Source organism: Rhinoderma darwinii, chromosome 1 (genome assembly GCF_050947455.1).
Source record: "Rhinoderma darwinii isolate aRhiDar2 chromosome 1, aRhiDar2.hap1, whole genome shotgun sequence".
NCBI lineage: Eukaryota > Metazoa > Chordata > Amphibia > Anura > Rhinodermatidae > Rhinoderma > Rhinoderma darwinii.
In genome coordinates this window covers 245,019,476-245,039,986 of record NC_134687.1, presented here as the reverse complement: position 1 = coordinate 245,039,986, position 20,511 = coordinate 245,019,476, and the positions used below count along the sequence as shown (strand labels likewise).

Here is a 20,511-nt window from a genome sequence, read left to right as displayed (position 1 = left end):
GGCTCAGGGAAAATATTGTATGGTTGTTGTTAATAATTCTTTATATTATCATATACACAGATTACCACAAAAAGTACTTATGCCATTGGTTCATACTAACTACCGCAAACACCTACCTCCTTTGTAACTTTTCCAAGAATAATATTTCCCACGAAATGCTACATCGTCAAATTCTGCACATTGCATCTCCCGAAAATCCAGTGACCCTGGTTGGCAATCCTGAAAAAAAAAATTGATTAGTCACTTATTAGAACAATAATTTATTTTCCTCAGACAATAATAACAATGCATAAAAATGAAGGATAAGGTGTATTGCATTTAGATTATACTCTGATGATATAGAAAGTCAATTACATTTCCTGTCATTATGAAGTAAATGTCAATGCTAAGCTGAAAAATATGGCCAAAAGTATGTGGACCCCTTACCATCACACCTATATGAGTTTGTTGGACATCCCATTCCAAAACCATGTGTGTTTTTATGGATTTAGGCCTTCTTTTGCAGCTATAACAGCCTCCACTCTTCTGGGAAGGCTTTTCAAAAGATTTTGAAGTGTATGTAGAAATTTGTGCACATTCAGCCTAAAGAGCATTTGTGAGATCAGGCATTGATGTTGGACGAAAAAGCCTGGCTCACAATTGGTTCTCCAATTAATCCGAAAGGTGTTCGATAGGGTTGAGGTCAGGGCTCTGTGAAGGCCACTCAAGTTCATCCACGCCAAATTTGTCAAACCATGTCTTTATGGAACGTGCTTGGTACACAGGAGCACATTCATGCTTCTCCAAACTGTTGCTACAAAGTTGGAAGCATATAATTGTCTAAAATGGCTTTCTATCCTATAGCATTACCCTTTACAGGACATAAGGCAGGGGCGTAGCTAGGGGGGGGCAGGCGGGGCATGTGCCCCGGGCGCAACCCGAAGGATAGGGAAGGGGGGCGCCGAAGAGCTGCTGATCGCTGCTGACAGGTGTATGTCGGACACCTGCAGCAGCTTAGGAAGAGCCAGGACATTACGGCGTTCTGACTGGGGTCTGTGACGGCCAGGGAGTGGACCAGTCCAGTCACCTGACCTCACGCCAGTGACACCAGGTCAGATGACTCAGGTCAGGGGACAGGTCCACTCCCATGCTGCAGCCTTCCAGCTCTGTGCTCTGCCGAGAAGCAGAGAGGAAGCTCCGCCCACACACAGCCCGTCCTGACCTGTCAGCAAGGAAACATGGTGAGTGTCTGTCTGTGTAATGTGTGTATCTGTGTTTGTATGTGTATATGTTACAGTGTGTGTGTGTGTGTGTGTGTGTGTGTGTGTGTCTGCCTGTGTCTGCCTGCGTGTCTGCATGTGTTTGTCTCTTACATCTACTACATTATCTGTACTCAGAGAGTTATCTCTGTGTTATCTGTGGTGTTACATAGGACTGCAGGGAACATCTACTACATTATCTGTACTGTGTGCTAAATTACAATCTCAGCTCTGCTACACAGTACAGATAATGTAGTAGATGCCTGCAGTCCTATGTAACACCACAGATAACACATTGTGCTAAATTACAATCTCAGCTCTGCTACAATGTGTCATCTGCGGTGTTACATAGGACTGCAGGCAACAGCTACTACATTATCTGTAATCAGAGTTATCACTGTGTTATCTGCGGTGTTACATAGGACTGCAGGCAACAGCTACTACATTATCTGTAATCAGAGTTATCACTGTGTTATCTGTGGTGTTACATAGGACTGCAGGTAACACTACTATCTGTATTTAGAGAGTTATCACTGTGTTATCTGTGGTGTTACATAGGACTGCAGGTAACATCTACTACATTATTTGTGCTGTGTATATATGTGCCTGTGTACATATATGGGTCTGTTTGTGAATGTGTCTTTGCGCTTGTATATTTGTGCCTTTCATGTATTTGTATATGTTCCTGTCTGTGTATTTATATGCCGGTGTGTGTGCGTATATGTGTCTGTACGTGTATATATATATATATATATATATATATATATATATATACACCTGAATGTGTGTATGTATATTTGCCTGTATGTCTAAATATCTGTCTTTATGTATGTACAGTATATATGTTCCAGCGTGTCCATATATGTGGTTCATTTTTGGTTTGTGTAGGGGGCGGCAATAGAGAGTCTCACACAGGGCGCCATCCAAGCTAAGGCCGGCCCTTGCTGTCATCAACCCTAGTCAGAAGGAACTCCGTCGCTGCCTGCGCCGAATGACCTCCTCGGCTCCTCCGGTAAGTCACACCAGGCAGAGCGGAGAGTGGTAGCAGTAGGCTACTGCTCACCGGTCTATTCACAGTGTGGCGCTAAGTACAAGGGGTGGGAGTGTGGCGATATTTAAAAGGGGGGGGGAGTGTGGCGCTATTTACAAAGGGGCAGCGGGCTGTGTGTGGCACTATCTACAAGGGGTGCTGTGTGACACTATTTACAAGGGGGGCTGTGTGGCACTATTTACAAGGGGTGCTGTGTGGCACTATTTACAAGGGGTGCTGTGTGGCACTTTTTACAAGGGGTGCTGTGTGGCACTATTTACAAGGGGGGCTGTGTGGCACTATTTACAAGGGGTGCTGTGTGGCACTATTTACAAGGGGTGCTGTGTGGCACTATTTACAAGGGGTGCTGTGTGGCACTATTTACAAGGGGTGCTGTGTGGCACTATTTACAAGGGGGGCTGTGTGGCACTATTTACAAGGGGTGCTGTGTGGCACTATTTACAGGGGGTGCTGTGTGGCACTATTTACAAGGGGTGCTGTGTGGCACTATTTACAAGGGGGGCTGTGTGGCACTATTTACAAGGGGTGCTGTGTGACACTATTTACAAGGGGGGCTGTGTGGCACTATTTGCAAGGGGGGCTGTGTGGCACTATTTACAAGGGGTGCTGTGTGGCACTATTTACAAGGGGTGCTGTGTGGCACTATTTACAAGGGGTGCTGTGTGGCACTATTTACAAGGGGGGCTGTGTGGCACTATTTACAAGGGGTGCTGTGTGGCACTTTTTACAAGGGGTGCTGTGTGGCACTATTTACAAGGGGTGCTGTGTGGCACTTTTTACAAGGGGTGCTGTGTGGCACTATTTACAAGGGGTGCTGTGTGGCACTATTTACAAGGGGTGCTGTGTGGCACTATTTACAAGGGGTGCTGTGTGGCACTATTTACAAGGGGGGCTGTGTGGCACTATTTACAAGGGGGCTGTGTGGCACTATTTACAAGGGGTGCTGTGTGGCACTATTTACAAGGGGGGCTGTGTGGCACTATTTACAAGGGGGGCTGTGTGGCACTATTTACAAGGGGGGCTGTGTGGCACTATTTACAAGGGGGGGAATGTGGCAATATCTACTGGGGGCTGTGTGTGGCACTATCTACAAGAGAGGGGCTGTGTGGCGCTATCTACAGGGGGCTGTGTGTGGCCTCTTTAATTTATTTTCTTTTAATTTATTTTTATGTTAATTACATTATAGAACTATATCGCTTGTAAAATGTAGAAATGCTTTTATGCTCGAGTTACATTAAAAAAATTGTGAACAAAAAATTACATCTCATTGATTGGTAGGGAAAGAAAACATGGCGAGGGGGAAGGAGATGTCGGGAAATAAGTTGGGGGGGCGCCAATCTGAATCTTTGCCCCGGGTGCATGAGAACCTAGCTACGCCTCTGCATAAGGGACATAGCCCAACCCTGAAAAACAGCCCCAGAACATTACCCCTCCGCCACCAAATTTTACAGTAGGCACTATGCTTTCCAGTAGGTAGTGCTGTGGCGGATTAAGTGTACCATACGCCTTGGGCTGTTCACAAATTTAAGCTTCCCCACCATATCTATACCGCGCAGCAGTAAAATGGCAATGAATGACAATTGGGTAGAAAGCAGACACTGAACAGGAGGACACTAAAGGGGCACTAAATGGCAAATGGGCACAGAATTAGTGCCCACTTGCCATTCATTTCCCCTTTAGTGCCCTTTTGTTATTTGCTAACTGGATTCCCATTAGCCTTTCATTGACCCTTTCGCAACGTTTTGTCACAGAAGGGCACTAAAATTGACCTGAGTTTGTATACATAAATTAGAAAGGTACTTACGGTACCAAAAGTGGGCAGCAGTGGGAAATAGGTGCCTGTGTACAGGATGTCTATCTTCTGGAAACACCAATCCAGCCCTAGGTGATGTCTACTGCTGCAACACATTCCCAGGCAGCTCCATGTGATACCCGCGGGGCACACTACACCTCTCCAGTACTGCTCTCTCCTCAATTACTTCTCCCTCCATTCTGCTTATTGGCGCTTCACTGAACGCCGCTCTGCAGCATCTCCCTGCTCTTTTCCTCAATGCACGTCAGGAGGAGGTTTCCTTTTCCCTCCGTGGCAGAGTATAGTTGCCATGACAGGGCTTACGATTTGCTTGTGTCCACGCTGTGCTCCCCCGTTGTGTACACTGGTGGTTTGGGCAACCATGGGGCCCCGTATGCCTCGGTCCCCAGGTGGCCGCCTAAAATTAACATATAATCCGCCATTGAGGTGGCGTACTTTTGGCATTTGCCAAACTCAGATTCGTCCATCAGACTGCCAGATAGTGAAACATGATTCACCACTCCGGAGAACACATTTCTACTGCTCCAGAGTCCAGAGGCGGCATGCTTTACCCACTCCAGCCGACACCTGGTATTGCGCATGGTAATGTCACTCACAGAGGAAGTTTGACATTTTTTAGCATGTCATGCAACAAAGAATAGGCAACGTTAGACATTTGCTTTAGCACTCGATGACCCGCTCTGTAGGTTTGTGTGACCTACTGTTTCTGTTCTGAACTGTTGTTACTCCTAAAAACTTCCACTTCACAGTAATAGCACTTACGGTTGTTCAGGGCAGATCAAACAGATGAAAAATTTCATACACTGACTTGTGGCCAAAGTAACATTCTATGCAATGGGTGTGGCTGAAACACCTGAACTCAATAATTAGGAGGGGTGTCTACATACTTATGGCCATACAGTGTAGGCAAAAAAGGGATTTTCCCACGATTAACATTTATCACCTATCCACAGTATAGGTGATAAATGTTAAAAGATGGGTGCCCCACTAAAAGCTAGAACAGCGGAACTCTGCTTCCTTCTAATCCTCCTATGTACATCTGAGGTGGGGAGAAATTGGTTGAAATGATGGCTGAGCTTAGCATACACAGGTCCCGTTCCATCCAAGTCTGTGAGAGACAGCCGAGCACACTCGATCATCACTTGATATAACCAGCCCACCATAGATCTTCTATAGAAAATTGGTGTGGGTCACAGCCAGCTCTTAACCGATCTAACATTTCTAACGCTTCCTATAACACTATTGATAAGCTTTCCCCAAAGTAAAGGATTTTTTCTAACAAATATTTTAGTGGAAAAATGTACTGTCACTATAAGGCTATGTTCACACAGAGTTTTTTGCCAAGTTTTTTGACACGGAAACCGCGCCGCAAAACTCGTCAAAAACGGCCCTAAAATGCCTCCCATTGATTTCAATGGGGGGCGGGGCGGTTTTCTCCCGCGAACGGTAAAACCGCCTCGCAGGAAAAAGAAGCGACATGCCCTATCTTCGGGCGTTTACGCTTCTGACCTCCCATTGACACTAATGGGAGGCAGAGAAAGTATATTTCGCTGCATTTTATGCCCGCAGCGCTCAATGCCCGCGGGCAAAAACGCCACGAAAAATGCAGCGAAAATTGGCGTGCAGGGAGAGGAAAATCTGCCTCAAACTTCCAAATGGAACTTTGAGGCAGAAATTCCGCCTGCAAAAAACTCAGTGTGAACATAGCCTTAAGGGGTGGCCAAATATAGAAAAGAATTACATAAAACTGCATTTCATTTTTGTAACCTATTGAAGAATGGAATAGGAAATGTTTAGAATTTATGTCTATATCAACAACTTATGTTCTTGTATGAACGCCTTTCTTATCTACTATACTTACATCAATATTGCATGATCGGTATCTTTTTCTCTCCCCTAAGCAATATTTTCCTCCAATGGTTGGCCTAAAATCCAATACAGGTTGGGAAATGTTTATTTGTGCATTTTTCAAAGGTACAGTAGGAATTATCTAGTAATAATTAACATAATGTATCCTAGTCTGATGTTTTCATGCTGCAAAACAATATTACTGATAAGGTGTCAGTTTTCTATTCTATGGAATTGCTTTTCAGTCGCAGAAATTTCTGCAACAAATTTGGGGTGTGTGAATATACCCCAACAGTACCGCTCAATCTGTCATCCGCGTCTCCCACTGTGAGATTTCAACTTCTCATGGGAGATGCAGCCATAAGCAACATTGAAGTTAGCAATTAAACAGGGTATGCTGGTGATTCCTCAAGCAAGTTCTTGTAGTTCATATTTAGTATCCTAGTAAGCCCTAGTATGGTTGCGATCATTGCTACACTAGTTGCTTAATAGCTAATAACATTGTGTACAGTATAATATAGTGAAGCTGTTATAACTTACCTTGGGCTGTCACAGTGGCGGACTGATGAAGATACTCCTCCTCCACAGGATCTGCTACATTCTCCCCATGACGACCAGGGCCCCCACGCTCCATCCACGCCCTCAGGACGGGTTCCAAATGGAACACATTCCCTCTTGTAACACCACTGTGGACAGAGCATGGCCGTCATATGGTTTCATCTTCTTTTAATGATTATTACATTTCCTATCTATCTAAGGAAAACTCACTTTGCAACATTACATTTTAGGCCATATGCTTATACTTAGAATGGAGGAAAATGCTTATGCTTGTAAAATTAACAATGTAGTGTTATCTATAAATCAATCCTTCTGCTTTTCTGTTCCTCCATATAGTAGGGTAAATATTTCTATAAGAAAATTACTCCATCTCCATGTGAATTGTGTTCTCCACTTGCAGTTATGCCCAATGGCCATCTTACCATTACTTAGACAATAGGAAAGGGTAAAAAAAAATCATTACATTTAGTAGAAACATATTTCTGTGGTATTTAAGATAATGTCAACACAGTTTTTACCCCTTTTTCAATCGTGTTTGTCTGGCAGATGGTACCCTCAGCGGCAGGGATGCTGTTCGTGATGCAACGACTAGTTTTGCTTAAACACCACAGTTCACTGCAAACTTCCTGGAACAATGAAATATACTTTGGTTATACATCTCGGAAGCAAGACTAAGGGGGGATTCACACGAACGTGATTTGCGTTCGTGCAGCCCGCATGGTTTTCACGCGGGTCGCACGGACCTATGCAAGTCTATGGGGCAGTGCAGACTGTCCGTGAGTTTTGCGCTGCGTTAGTCCGCTGCGTAAAACTCGCGACATGTTCTCTATTTCTGCGTTTTCTGCGCATCACGCACCCATTGAAGTCAATGGGTGCGTGAAAACCACGCATGCCGCACGGAAGCACTTCCATGCGAACTGCGTGATTCGCGCAACAGCTGTCAAACTCTGAATGTAAACAGAAAAGCACCACGTGCTTTTCTGTTTACAAACATCCAAACAGAGTGTCATATTGATGGCGGCTGCGCGAAAAGCATGCCTTCAAGTGCTGTCAAGTGCCTTTTGCGCGCGCAAAACGCAGCGTATTTTGCGCGCGCAAAACGCACACGTTCGTCTGAATCTGGCCTGAATGCCAGTATTGGACAGTGTTATATAGATGCTCGAATTGCTTTCTCCTGCACATTTCCATAATCTCTGAAGCACATGGATTTTCTTTTCCACATTACACAATACAAGAAAAGGCTGAGTGCCAAATGCAAACTGATATTTAACTCTCTCATTTGGTAAAATAAATGACATTTGTCTTTTTTTTTCCCAACTAGGCCTCATTCACACGGCTGTGCCCGTAATTATGGTCCGCGATTACGGGCACCGGCAGCTGCTGCTGGCTGCAGACAGCCACCCGTATTTTCAGCCCGTGCTCCCATATAAAGTATGGGTGCACGGTCCGTAAAAAGAAAGGATAGGACATGTCCTATCATTTGCGGAGGCTTTCTACGGCTCGGACACCTTCCTGCAAATATACGGTAAGGAGTCCGTGGTCAATAGAAATTAATGAGTCCGTAATTGTGGAATGTAGTTACGGTCCGCAAATACGGACAAAACCTACGGCGTGTGCATGGTGCCCAGCTGTGTAACTATGAAGGCAGTTATGCAAATTACAGGAAAAACATACAGTGAACTATGTTACATTAAGTGTGCTAAAGCAATATATATATATATATATATATATATATATATATATATAGATAGATAGATAGATAGATAGATAGATAGATAGATATACACACTGTTCAATCATAACATTAAAACCACCTGCCTAAAAGTGAGACACCAAAACAGCTTTAATCCGTGGAGGCACTGAATCCACAAGAACTCTGAAGGTGTCCTGTGGTATCTGGCACCAAGACGTTAGCTGCAGATCAAGTTTTTCCCCATTATTCCGCACTCAATGCCCCATAACGACAAAGTGAAAACAGAATGTTCGTAATCTTTGCTAATTTATTGAAAAGGAAAAACTAAAATATTGCATTGACATAAGTATTCAGACCCTAAGTACTCAGTACTTAGTTGAAGCACCTTTGCAGCGATAATGGCCTCCAGTCTTCTTGGGTATAATGCCACAAGGTTTGCACACCTGGATTTGTGGATTGGCCATTCTTCTCTGCACATCCTCTCAAGCTCTGTCAGGTTGGATGGGAGCCGTCGGTGCACAGACATTTTCAGGTCTCTCCAGATATGTTCAATTGGGTTCAAGTCAGGACTCTGACTGGACCACTCAAGGACATTTATAGAGTTGTCCCCCCGCCACTCCTGTGTTGTCTTGGCTGTGTGCTTAGGGTCATTACCTTGTTGGAAGGTGAACCTTCGGCCCAGTCTGAGGTCCAGAGCACTCTGGATCAGATTTTCATTAAGAATATCTCTGTACTTTGCTCAATTCATCTTTCCCTCAATCTCGACCAGTTTCCATGTCCAAGCCTCTGAAAAACAACCCCACAGCACGATGCTACCACCACCATGCTTCACTGTAGGGATGGTATTGGGAAGTGATGAGCAGTGCCTGGTTTCCTCCAGACATGACGCTTAGAATTGAGGCCAAAAAGTTAAATCTTGGTTTCATCAGATCACAGAATCTTGTTTTTTACAGTCTGAGAGTCCTTTAGATTGTTTTTTTGCAAACTCCAGGTGGGCTTTCATGTGTCTTTTACTGGGAAGAGGCTTCTTTCCGGCCACTCTGCCTAAATCCCAGATTGGCGGAATGCTGCAGTGATGGTTTGACCTTCTGGAATTTTCTCTCATCTGCACACAGCATCTTTGGAGCTCAGCCAGAGTGACCATTGGGTTCTTGGTCACCTCTCTTCCCAAGGCTCTTCTCCCCCGATCTCTGAGCTCTACTGAGCACTATTCTAATTGTTTGATTTTATGTGCGAAAACTGTGGGAGTTGTGTATAATAAAATAATTTTGCTGTGGGGATAAATAAAGTTTTAATATATCTATCTTTATCTATCTACAGGCAGTTCTTTCCTCTTCATGGCTTGGTTTTTACTCTGAAATGCATTGTCAGCTGTGAGACTTTATATAGACAGAGGTGCGTCTTTCCAAATCAAGACCAATCAAATGAATTCGCCACAGGTGGACTCCAAAGGGCCCAAATCTTAGAAAAGCCTTCCTTCAAATTGGACAGTCTGAGGCCTAAGTCACATGAGCGTATTTCACGTCCGTGTCATGCACGTGAAAATAACGCACGTCACACCGACCTATGCAAGTCAATGGTGCCATTCAGACATTCAGTGTTTTTCACGCAGCGTGTGTCTGCTGCGTGAAAGTCACTGCATGTCCTATACTTGTGCATTTTTTGCGCATCACGCACCCATTGAAGTCAATGGGTGCGTGAAAATCACGGACAGCACATGGACGCACATCTGTGTGCTGTGCGTGATTCACGCAACAGTTGCTAAAGAAATTATTTTGAAAAAGAAAAACACCTCCTTTAGTTTATTTTGCTGACGTGAAACGCGTGACATACTGATGAGATATGTGCGTAAAGGAACGCAGACACGCACCGTATACGGATGTCACATGGAACTGCAACGCAGGAAATACACTGCGTTTTTTACGCGCGCAAAACGGACACGTTCGTGTGAATAAGGCCTTACAGTGCGAGATACACTGCACTGACCACAATAGACTTTCCATCGTGGAACAGGAGGTGTAGGTGCTAATTTTGTTCTGTGAAATGAAGCACCAAGATTATACTCTGTCTTGTAGAAATCGTCACTCTACAGGAAGTTTTTTGGCTGAAACCACAAGGCAGCTTTTATTGGGCAGTGAAAATATGTCCTTAATTTGTCCCAGAAGAGACAAAGAAGTGTCAGTGAGGCTGTGCAAGATCTTCAGGTTGCTGAAATGCTGCTCAGCCATAAGGTAAATGGTAACGTCTCAGGTAAGAGAAGGAAACAAAGAACAGCAGTAAAGAAGTACTTTAGTCAAGACAAATTCGCATAAAAGATGAACGATTCCATTGGTAATGATAGAAATGCAACAAATGTTAACATTGCTGCCAGGTAGGTCTGCTGCTTAATAATAGACAAATGGAGTGCCAGGATCATTTATGGTTAACAATAGGTTGCCAGAGGCAATTGACCAATTTCATCTTGAAAGGCAGAAGCCTAAAAAGTGGCAGTGTAAGGCTGAGTTCACACGACCTATTTTCAGACATAAACGAGGCGTATTATGCCTCGTTTTACATCTGAAAATAAGGCTACAATACGTCGGCAAACATCTGCCCATTCATTTGAATGGGTTTGCCAACGTACTGTGCAGACGACCTGTAATTTACGCGTCGTCGTTTGACAGCTGTCAAATGACGACGTGTAAAATGACTGCCTCGTCAAAGAAGTGCAGGACACTTCTTTGGACGTTTTTGGAGCCGTTTTCTCATAGACTCCAATGAAAATAGCTCCAAAAACGGACGTAAAAAACGCTGCGAAAACGCCGCGAAAAGCTCGAGTTGCTCAAAAAACGTCTGAAAATCAGGGGCTGTTTTCCCTTGAAAACAGCTCCGTATTTTCAGATGTTTTTTGTCACTACGTGTGCACATATCCTAAGACTAAAAATAAATATTTACAGATGACGCAGTCCATAGGGTTCTCTCGGAATGTGTTAGGTGTTCCCGATTTGCCCTTGCTAGGGGCACAAGATCGGGGTAGCATAGAATGACAAGCCGTCTCCACATTCTAAATGTCTTCCATCTCTAATTAGTTAGCACTATTTTATTGAATATGAAAGCCTGTCAAGCGTGGATTTGATGCTAGGATGTTCCTCTAGAGCTGACTGAAGTCCGGCTTCAAAGAAGGATTCTCTCTCTAAATTTGGGGTCAGAATACTTGTTGTTGATGCAATAGCCGAACTCCTGTCCTTGTGCAAGTGATCAGGATGACTGTAACTTCCACACCATCAGACTCTGAGATGAGGATTGAATTTGGAGCATTTGCCTGAAGAACAACCATGTGACATCCAGTAGGCACTGGGCCACCAACATTGATTCCAGGACCGGGTCACATTCTTCCATTTCTGCATTCACAAGTGATTTCAAACAGACAAGAATTATGGAACGGGAGCGAGTTATCAAGGACCATCATGTTCAATATCTGTCCCTTCGTCATGATGTTAATGATTCTTTAACACAGGTCAATGGTGCTTTTGTTTGATCTCCAGGTGATTCCCTTCGTCACCTGCACACAAATCCCTTCCTCCGACAACCATGCCTCAGATACCTCAGCTCAGCACACTGTACCCTGCACTACATCATCTGCCCCTCAAGTCAAGCCTTTGAACTCTTTGTCATGTTCTTCAAACCATTTCAGAACAATTTTTGCAGTGTGGCAGGGCATATTTTCATCCTAGGTAGGTGGTCAAAGTAAAATCCACATGAATGCCAGGACTCAAGGTTCCCAGCAGAACATTGCCCAGAGCATCAGACTGCCTTCGCCAGCTTGCCTTCTTCCCATAATGCATACTGGTGCCATCTTTCCCCAGCTAAAAAAAAAATTTGATTAATCAAACCAGCCTACCTTCTTCCATTGCTCATGGTCCAGTTCTGATGCTAATGTGCCAAATGTAGGCACTTTTGGTGGTGGACAGAGGTCAGTATGGGCACTCTGACCACTCTGCGGCTATGCAGCCCCAAACGCAGCAAGCTGTGATACACTGTGTATTCTGACTATTTTTTATCATACCCAGCATTATCCTTTTTAGCAATTTGTGGGATCAGACCAGATGGGCTAGCCTTCGCTCCTAACGCGCATCAATGGACCTTGGGCACCCCTCACACCTTTGCCGATTCCCATATTATCCTTTCTTGAAGCAGTTTTGGTAAGTACTAACCTCGGCATAACTGGAATACCCCACAAGACCTGCCATTTTGGAGATGCACTGACACAGTTGTGCAGCCAACATAGTCTGGCCCTTGTCAAAGTCACTCAGATTCAACTTCAAGAACTGACTGTGCACTTGATTCATAATATATCCCACCACTTGACAGATGCCATTGCGACAAGATAATCAATGCTATTCACTTTACCTGTCAGTGGTTTTAATGGTATGGCTGAACGTGTGTGTGTACATATATATATATATATATATATAGTTTACCTCCTGAAGAGGTAGATGACTCCACTGAGTGTATGGTGCACGTATGATTTATTAAACACAATAACAATATTAATAAAGAGCTATTCAAACTTCACTAAAAAAACTACATTTAAAAAACTTTCCCAGGAATTCTACTAATGGCCTATGTGAGCGGATCCACACTTGCTGGAATGCCCTAGGCTTTTTACTATTGTTCTAGACACAGCAACGCATGGCTCAGTCCCATTTAAAGTTAATTTGAGCTCAGCATAGGCTGGGCTGCAGTATAAGCCACAGCCGCATATATGGATGCGCTGGTCTGTTTGGAACAATAGTGAAGGACTACATCCTCCCTTACGATCACATGTTGATGGTCTATAACAAGGATAAGGCAGAAATGGAATTCCTGGAAAACTTTGCAAAAGGCCTAAATAAACATTACATAAGGTCTGTGATGCCGAGCTGGCAAGACAAAATAGGAAGGGACTCTACCCCGTATTTACACTGGCGGGATTTAATTCCATGCTGGAAACGACATTGATCATCTGCATCATAGGCTTGTCCTGGTGCTTGTGTGGGATAAATGAAATCTTGCCGTGGGGGAGCATTGTTCAAACAGACCCCCATTCCAGAACTGTGGGAGAAAACGGTTACTATCCATAAGACAACAGAAACAACATATATATATATATATATATATATATAGATATATATATATATAGATAGTGCATTCGGAAAGTCTTCAGGCCCATTCATTTTAATCACTTTTTGTTATGTTGAGGCCTTGTGCTAAAATAAAAAAAAAATCAAGTTTTCCCTATCATTCTGCACTTAATTCCCCATATGATGCCACAAGGTTTGCACACCTAGATTTGAGGATTTTCTGCATGTTTCTCTGCAGATCCTCTCAAGTTCTGTCAGGTTGGATAGGAGCCGTCGGTGGACAGCAATTTTCTCCAGATATGTTCGATTGGGTTCAAGTTAGGGCTCTGGCTGGGCCACTCAAGGACATTCACAGAGTTGTCCCTAAGCCACTCCTGTGTTGTCTTGGCTGTGTGCTTAGGGTCATTGTCTTGGAAGGAGAACCTTCGGCCCGGTCTGAGGTCCAGAGCACTCTGGATCAGGTTTTCATTAAAAATATCCCTGTGCTTAGATTTATTCATCTCTCCCTCAACCCTGATCAGGGTTCAGTAAAAGGCCTCAACATAAAGAAATGTGAATTTTTTTAAAGTGTATGAAGACTTTCCGAATGCATTATATAGATATATATATATATATATATAAAAATAAGAAATGTTCTTCTGCTGTTATCTGCGTTGTTATAAAGCAAAACAGTCACTAAAACAGGTCACTATGATCTAGTGCTACGATCTTCATTTACAAAGTGGGGGGGGGGCGTGGAGCTGTCAATCAAATGTAACTAGATTTGAGGCCCGGATGAAGCAGGGAGGGGGTGTCAAACCATACATGACGGGCGCATGCGCGCTATCTCAGACGAGATTTCAGAATTCAGGGCGGGCCTGTTTTTGGCAGTGGGCGGGCATAAAAAGAGGAACGATTGAGACTGACGGATTATTACCATAAAAGGCGCAAATTGTTTGTAGAGCTTTATTTATGGTTGGAGGAGGAGTAGGAGAGGGGATAATGGCAATGAACTTTTGACAGCAGTGGCCATCTTTCATCTCTAGGTACAGCACTGCCTCCTGAAGCCGTTTAGTGCCAGGACATTATCTACACTGAACAAACAACGCATACCTTCCAACTTTGAAGTATCACGAAAAGGGGAACTTGATGCTGCGCGTGTACAACAGCATGGCCATTTTTTTCCTATTAAGTCATGTCTCTAACCACGCCCAATACCCGCCCATGCACAACCGGTTCAGCCCACACAATATCATGCTCCCATAGTGTCTCCCCACAGTTTAATGTCCCCATAGAACTCTGCACACAATATAATACCCCATAGTGCCTCCCACATAGTATATGCCAAACAGCTGCCCCCACACAGTATAATGCCCCACATCTGCCCCCATAAAGTATAATGGCGCCATAGATGCACCCATACAGTATAAAGCCAGCACAGATTAACCATACAGGATAATGCCCACACAAACTCCCCAATACAGTATAATGCCCCATAGAGCATATTGCCCCCATAGCTTCTCCCATACAGTATAATGCCCCCATAGCTACCCCCATACAGTATAGTGCCCATGCGTCGGCAACGCTCTGGCCGGGGATTCTGCTCCTGGATGTGCCCCTCACATCACTGTCCATATGTGGACAGTGATGTCAAGGGCTTTTCCAAGACAGGAGTCCCCGGTCAGAGAGCTTGCGTTGCTCTGGCCGGGGACTCCATAGTTGAAAGCCCGACATCACTGTCCATATATGTGAAGTCAAGGGCTTCCCCGGGCTCAGCGTTCAAAGTAGCGTTGTGCCCGGGGAGTCCTCGACGAGTGGAGGATATCCCTCTGCTCCTCTGCTCTGTACTATGAGTGGCTCAGCGTAGACAGGCGTGATGACACCACTGCGCCTGCGCCTGTCTGTGTCGAGCGGCTCACGGCTGCTTAACACAGTGAATTCTCAAGCAGGGAGCTGACAGTTCCTTGCTTCAGCATTGGATTCTACTGTATCTGCATCCTGAGGATGCAGATACAGTTGACACCGGGACATAACACCGGCCGCCCCAAAACAGCGGGACATTGCCCGGAATCCGGGACAGTTGGGAGGTATGAACAACGTCCTGACGCTGAACTGCGTCAGGAGCTAGCGCTGTGTCCAGAGGTGAAGAGGACCCGACAGGAATGGGGAGGGTAACAATAAAGTTGTGGATACTGTCTGCTGGGGGCCATGTAACTATTATGAAGTGATGGTAGCGGCGGCAAGTGGGGGTCTGGGCTTGCCCCACCTAAAGGACGGCTCTTACCTGAAAAGTAAACACATCCAGTTTATGCTTTTCATTGACAAAAAAATGGAGCTTTAAGGAACACATAAACAAGACATTTATAATTACTTGGAAAAAAAAACGGACACTGTTTGTCAGTCTGCAGGATTTTCTGCATTTAGAGGTCCTAAAGAGAATACAGGTGTTAATTTCCTCCTGATATTTTTAATTTTTGTCTAAAGGGATTGGGGCTTAGTGTGCCTAGTCTGCTGTTGTAGACAGAGCACTGCAAGAGGGCTCCTGCTGCAGTCAGTCGCCTTAGAACTAAAGACAAGTTTGGTCTGAGATTTGTAAGAACTAGGGAGAAAATAATCTCCTGAGACACCTATAAAATAATTATTGACATATATTTAATTTACAATAGAATTAGAGAAAAATTAGAGAAAAAATTGCCATTATTATTTTTTGTGTTTAGTGGATCATGTAAGAAATTGATATTACTTTCTGCTCTGTAAAAAAAAGAAAAAGCTATACAACATTGACCCACATTTATTAATGATGGCATATTTTTTTTATTGTGTTTTTAGAAGTGGAAAATGCAAAGAATTGCTCCTACTTTATTAAAAGGCACATACTTCCTAATAAATGTGGCGTTTTCGGAAATGTCTGCCTGTTTAAACTTTTTTATGAGAGCTCTATATTTGCGCCTACAATTTGCACCGATTTGTGGCCCTTAGGTCATTATAACGTAAGTGGAGATTTATTAGGCCTAAGCAGTCTAAATCCAATCCCATTATTCTCCTATTTCATGTAAACTAGAAGTTCTAAGACCGTCAAAAGATTATTATTTTTCTTAAAAGGACAAGGTAAACAAGGGGAGGAATGAAAATGATGATGTTACTTACTCTAAAAAACTAGTGATGTAGTCCCGACTGCAAGCTGACCATACAAAGGGATTGGTCTTCATAGTAATATGAGCAGCCATGAGCTTGGCTGTCTCCTGACCTCGAGATCCACAACCATTACCAATGCCGTCATGGTTCATGCCAAATCTAAGCATGTGAAGGGAAACACTTTGGTTACCACTCTAAGAAAATTAAGCATCAAAATACAGAAATAAAATCTTATTTCTTTAAATCCTTTGTTAAAATGGTTCTTTGGGATGTAAATACTCTCATGATTTTGTATATTTACTGTTTTAGGACACACCCAGGTTTGACTGAAGAATCGATTTATCCCTCTTTCTTAATTTTTTTTGTCAATATAGCTTTATGAGGCCTTTGTTTTTGGCAGAATGAGTTATTTTCCTTTAACTTTTGAACTGTCTCCATGGTGTTTTAGTGAATGATTCATAAATTAAAATGGTCCACTGCTATAAATGGTGTATTTATTGGACACCCTCATAAACAAAGCATAGCTGACCGAATAGTTACAATTCTTTAATAAGTGGTCCTATTATTGATGGCAAATTTTAAACTGCACTATGTGAGGCATTTTTTCTTAGAGGGTTATTTCCATGCGATATGCCATAAATGTCTAAGAGATGCAGGTCCTGTCTAAGGATGATGCTACATCCAGGCAGAGAATGAATGAATGAAGAGATGGCTGTGCATGTTCTGGGAGTTACTGAAACAGCCGAGCGGGAAGCTGTTATCGACATAGAGCCTCCCAGAGCCTCTATTGGACATTTATCGCATATCCTATGGATATGCCAAAAATGTCTAAAATGGGAATAACCCTTTAAGACTATGGAGTTTGGACTATGTATGCCCCGCTAAAAAACATTTGGGAATATTAGGATACAAGAACACTCTGGGCTGATACACTATGTTATGTCTAGTATAGGGTCTGAGGGACAGTACATGTCTCTGGGATTCAAAGAATATCTTAGGCTCTGCTGAAATCACCTTTCCATTGGGGTTATATGTTGGAAAGATTTCCTGACTTATATCTCCTTCGGAAGGCTGCAACATATGCCACTGTATAGGCATACTGTGGCATAAGCTGCGCCTATAAATTCATAGTAGAAAAACATTTGTTGTGTGGCATAAGTTCTTGTACTGTATGCCTCTGCATAAAATAGTGTAGTTTACTATGCTATTCCACACAGCAAAAAACATTCTGTTGATAATGTTTTTATCACTTTGAGAAATGATATGATGATATGAATCCAACAGAAAAGAATACATTGGTTCAAGTGGAGAATATCTCTGTATGTACGACTCCCAACGGAGCATGTGTGCAGTGTGCCATGTGCATTAGCCCTAAGAAAGAATAGCAGAGATTAGAAATCACAATTGTTAAGACGTTAGAAAGTATATTGGGGCAGATTTATTATAACTTAGACATCTTACAACTAGACCAGGCAGGAAGAAGATGCGCAAAATTTATCATAGTTCTGCATCCTCTATGATAAATGTGGGGCATCTTGCTAGACATGTTAGACACTTTTCTCTTCCTTACTGACTTGTTCGTGGTTGGCTTAGTTTAGACCAATATTTTGCGACAACGTGTTATTGCAATTTTGGACACACAAAAGCCACGCCCTGTTTTGAATAAATTACGCCTCTTTTCTAGACATGCTTTAAAACTGTTTAGTGAGGCACAAAAAGTGTCTAAAACCTAATAAATCTGCCGCAAGGCACATATGCCAGTTTTTGGTATAAATTGAGCCAGAATTTTACCATTGTGCGTATTGGGCTCTGGACTGCTGTCTACTATAAAAGTAGTTTGTGCAAGTAGGAGACATTACAGTACATGGAACTCACTCACGTGTGTCCCACCTCGTGTGCAATTGTGAAGGCTGTAGCAAGGCCAATATCTTCATTTATACTGCAGCTCCTCTCTCTTTCACACATTCCACCTACTGGTGCCAAGCCTAGAAAGTGAGATAGAAAACAAACACAGATAATTCAGATGAGTATATATTACCTAGAAATCTCATTTTGCACAGGTTATATTGTTTTTCTTTACATAGTTGTAAAATCGAAGCATTCTGACATATATAAATCACAATTATAAATGTATAATACAAGTTAATGAAAACATTTCCATTGACATACTGTATAAACCTCACGTTCTGATGTCAGAACTTAATGTTTAAACATAGATAAGTGGTGCTACATAGGCGCTGCTAATCTCTTCTTGCAGAAGCAGTCTTCTGCAGATCGCTTTTGCAGAAAGTTCCTTCTCCCATGCCAACCACTAATTGACTGGCATATAGCGCTCCGAAAAGTTCTTTAGCAGCTAAAGTATGTACAATATAGTTCTGTGTTGCAGCTGCTGCAAATGAATATAATATACACCTCAGATGCTGCAGGCCATCTTTTTGAAAATAATAATGATGTTTCAATCTCATCAATCAATTCTTGGAGGACAGAAAGCTCCCCATTACTCTTCGAAAGGAGGTTATGTAATGTACCCCCAGTATTATAAAAAAATACACATCTCAACATTGAAAATTGCAACACCAAGAAGGGAAAGTCGTAAGGTTATGCACATCGAGAAAGTAGCAGTTGTCGCTAAGATCTGCAAATGATCACATTTTCAAGCCCCTAGCTCCAATCTGTGCCACGTGGAAGGGGCATAAAAACATGATTGAAAGCAACGTTTTTTAGCCACATGAAACCTCCAAAATCAAATCAAGTGGTGTGGGATTATAGTGCGATGCCTCCTGTTCGTTGATGTGCCAGTTATGACCACTTGTCACAAACTGAGAGTGACAGAATCCTTGAACGGAAAGACCCTGATTTATCACTTCGTTGCGTGTCCCGGAGGTTGGGAAAAGAAACAAAGAACGGGAATGAGAGCAAGAGGTGCGCAGAGGCGAACCTTTGCACGGACGGATAGTGTGATTGGAAGAATGGTACGTAGTGATCTATTCTTTACTGCGAGTGAAATTGGACGTCACATCCCAAGCTTAGGGAGGCGACCAGTGTCAACACAAACCATCATAAGGCGTTTGTACGACATTGGGCTATGAGATAGACGGCCAGCTACAGGTGTTCCATTAACCACATGCCACCGCTCCCAAAGGCTATCATAGTGCACAGCAAGAAAGCAATGGAGGCTGGAATGGATGTCTATCCACTTCAGCGATGAATTCCGCTTTTGTTTCGGACGTAATAATAGCCAGAGATTGGTCTGGAGACCACGTGGGCAACGCCAGGAAGAGGTCATCACAAGGGAATGTCACACCAGTCCTATTCTGGGGATTATGGTGGCATAATGTACGGTAGCCGGACCCCTCTAGTCTTAATTTCTGGTACACTAACAGCTCGCTGCTACTTTGATTTGGTCATGGAATCAGTGGTATGGCCATTTCTCCAAAGTGTCCCAGAAGCTGTTGTTCAACAGGACATCAATCTTGTAATTTCCATAATTCCAAAACTTTTCCTTCTTGGTGTTTTCATTTCAATGCTGAGTAGTGTATATTTGGAGTCACCTCAGAGTTAAAATGCATATGATATGAGGCCCTGTACTTTTATATTGTCACGGAACTCTTTGATGACTTCTAATATTCTTATAATTTACAGCAGGGAGTGCATTAGCCCACACTTTATGTACATATGTTAATAGAAGTTCTCCTTTTACATGTATTATCCAGTGAATGAAGTAAATGAATTTAGTTGCTACACAGCTGTGTGATTGGATAGTGAATGAAGTTACACCCATGGTTCCACAATGTTAGAAAGGTATTTATTATACATTGTATAGTCGTGGAAAAGGAGAAAAATATGCACCCCTCTGACTGGGGTGAATAAGGATTTCATATCTTACCCAGAGTTCCACATGGCTTATTTTTGTAAATACAAATGTCATATCTGAAAGAAAACAGACATATAGTCACTGGAATCTAGTACAATGATGAGAGACACATTAAGTCACCAAATTTATTTTCTTCACAGACAGCCCATTTTTTGGAAGGTTTCTGAAATACAGAAAGTGGGTGTGCATATATATATATATATATATATATATATATATA

General features: G+C 43.0%; 1 protein-coding gene and 1 pseudogene across 1 annotated transcript in view; both read right to left on the bottom strand.

The window, feature by feature from the left end:
• The window catches only part of ADAMTS10 (ADAM metallopeptidase with thrombospondin type 1 motif 10), a 132,753-nt gene that overhangs the window by 76,113 nt on the left and 36,129 nt on the right, over positions 1–20,511 (bottom strand). The window contains exons 8-15 of the mRNA XM_075850091.1: positions 20,304–20,347; positions 18,297–18,402; positions 16,430–16,576; positions 13,133–13,274; positions 7,027–7,134; positions 6,491–6,636; positions 5,964–6,027; positions 117–219 (exon numbers count right to left, since the gene is read on the bottom strand). Coding sequence (XP_075706206.1) covers positions 117–219; positions 5,964–6,027; positions 6,491–6,636; positions 7,027–7,134; positions 13,133–13,274; positions 16,430–16,576; positions 18,297–18,402; positions 20,304–20,347 — 860 coding nt within the window. The remainder of the gene's footprint in view (positions 1–116; positions 220–5,963; positions 6,028–6,490; positions 6,637–7,026; positions 7,135–13,132; positions 13,275–16,429; positions 16,577–18,296; positions 18,403–20,303; positions 20,348–20,511) is intronic.
• Positions 11,095–11,673, bottom strand: LOC142650469 (histone chaperone asf1b pseudogene; annotated as a pseudogene).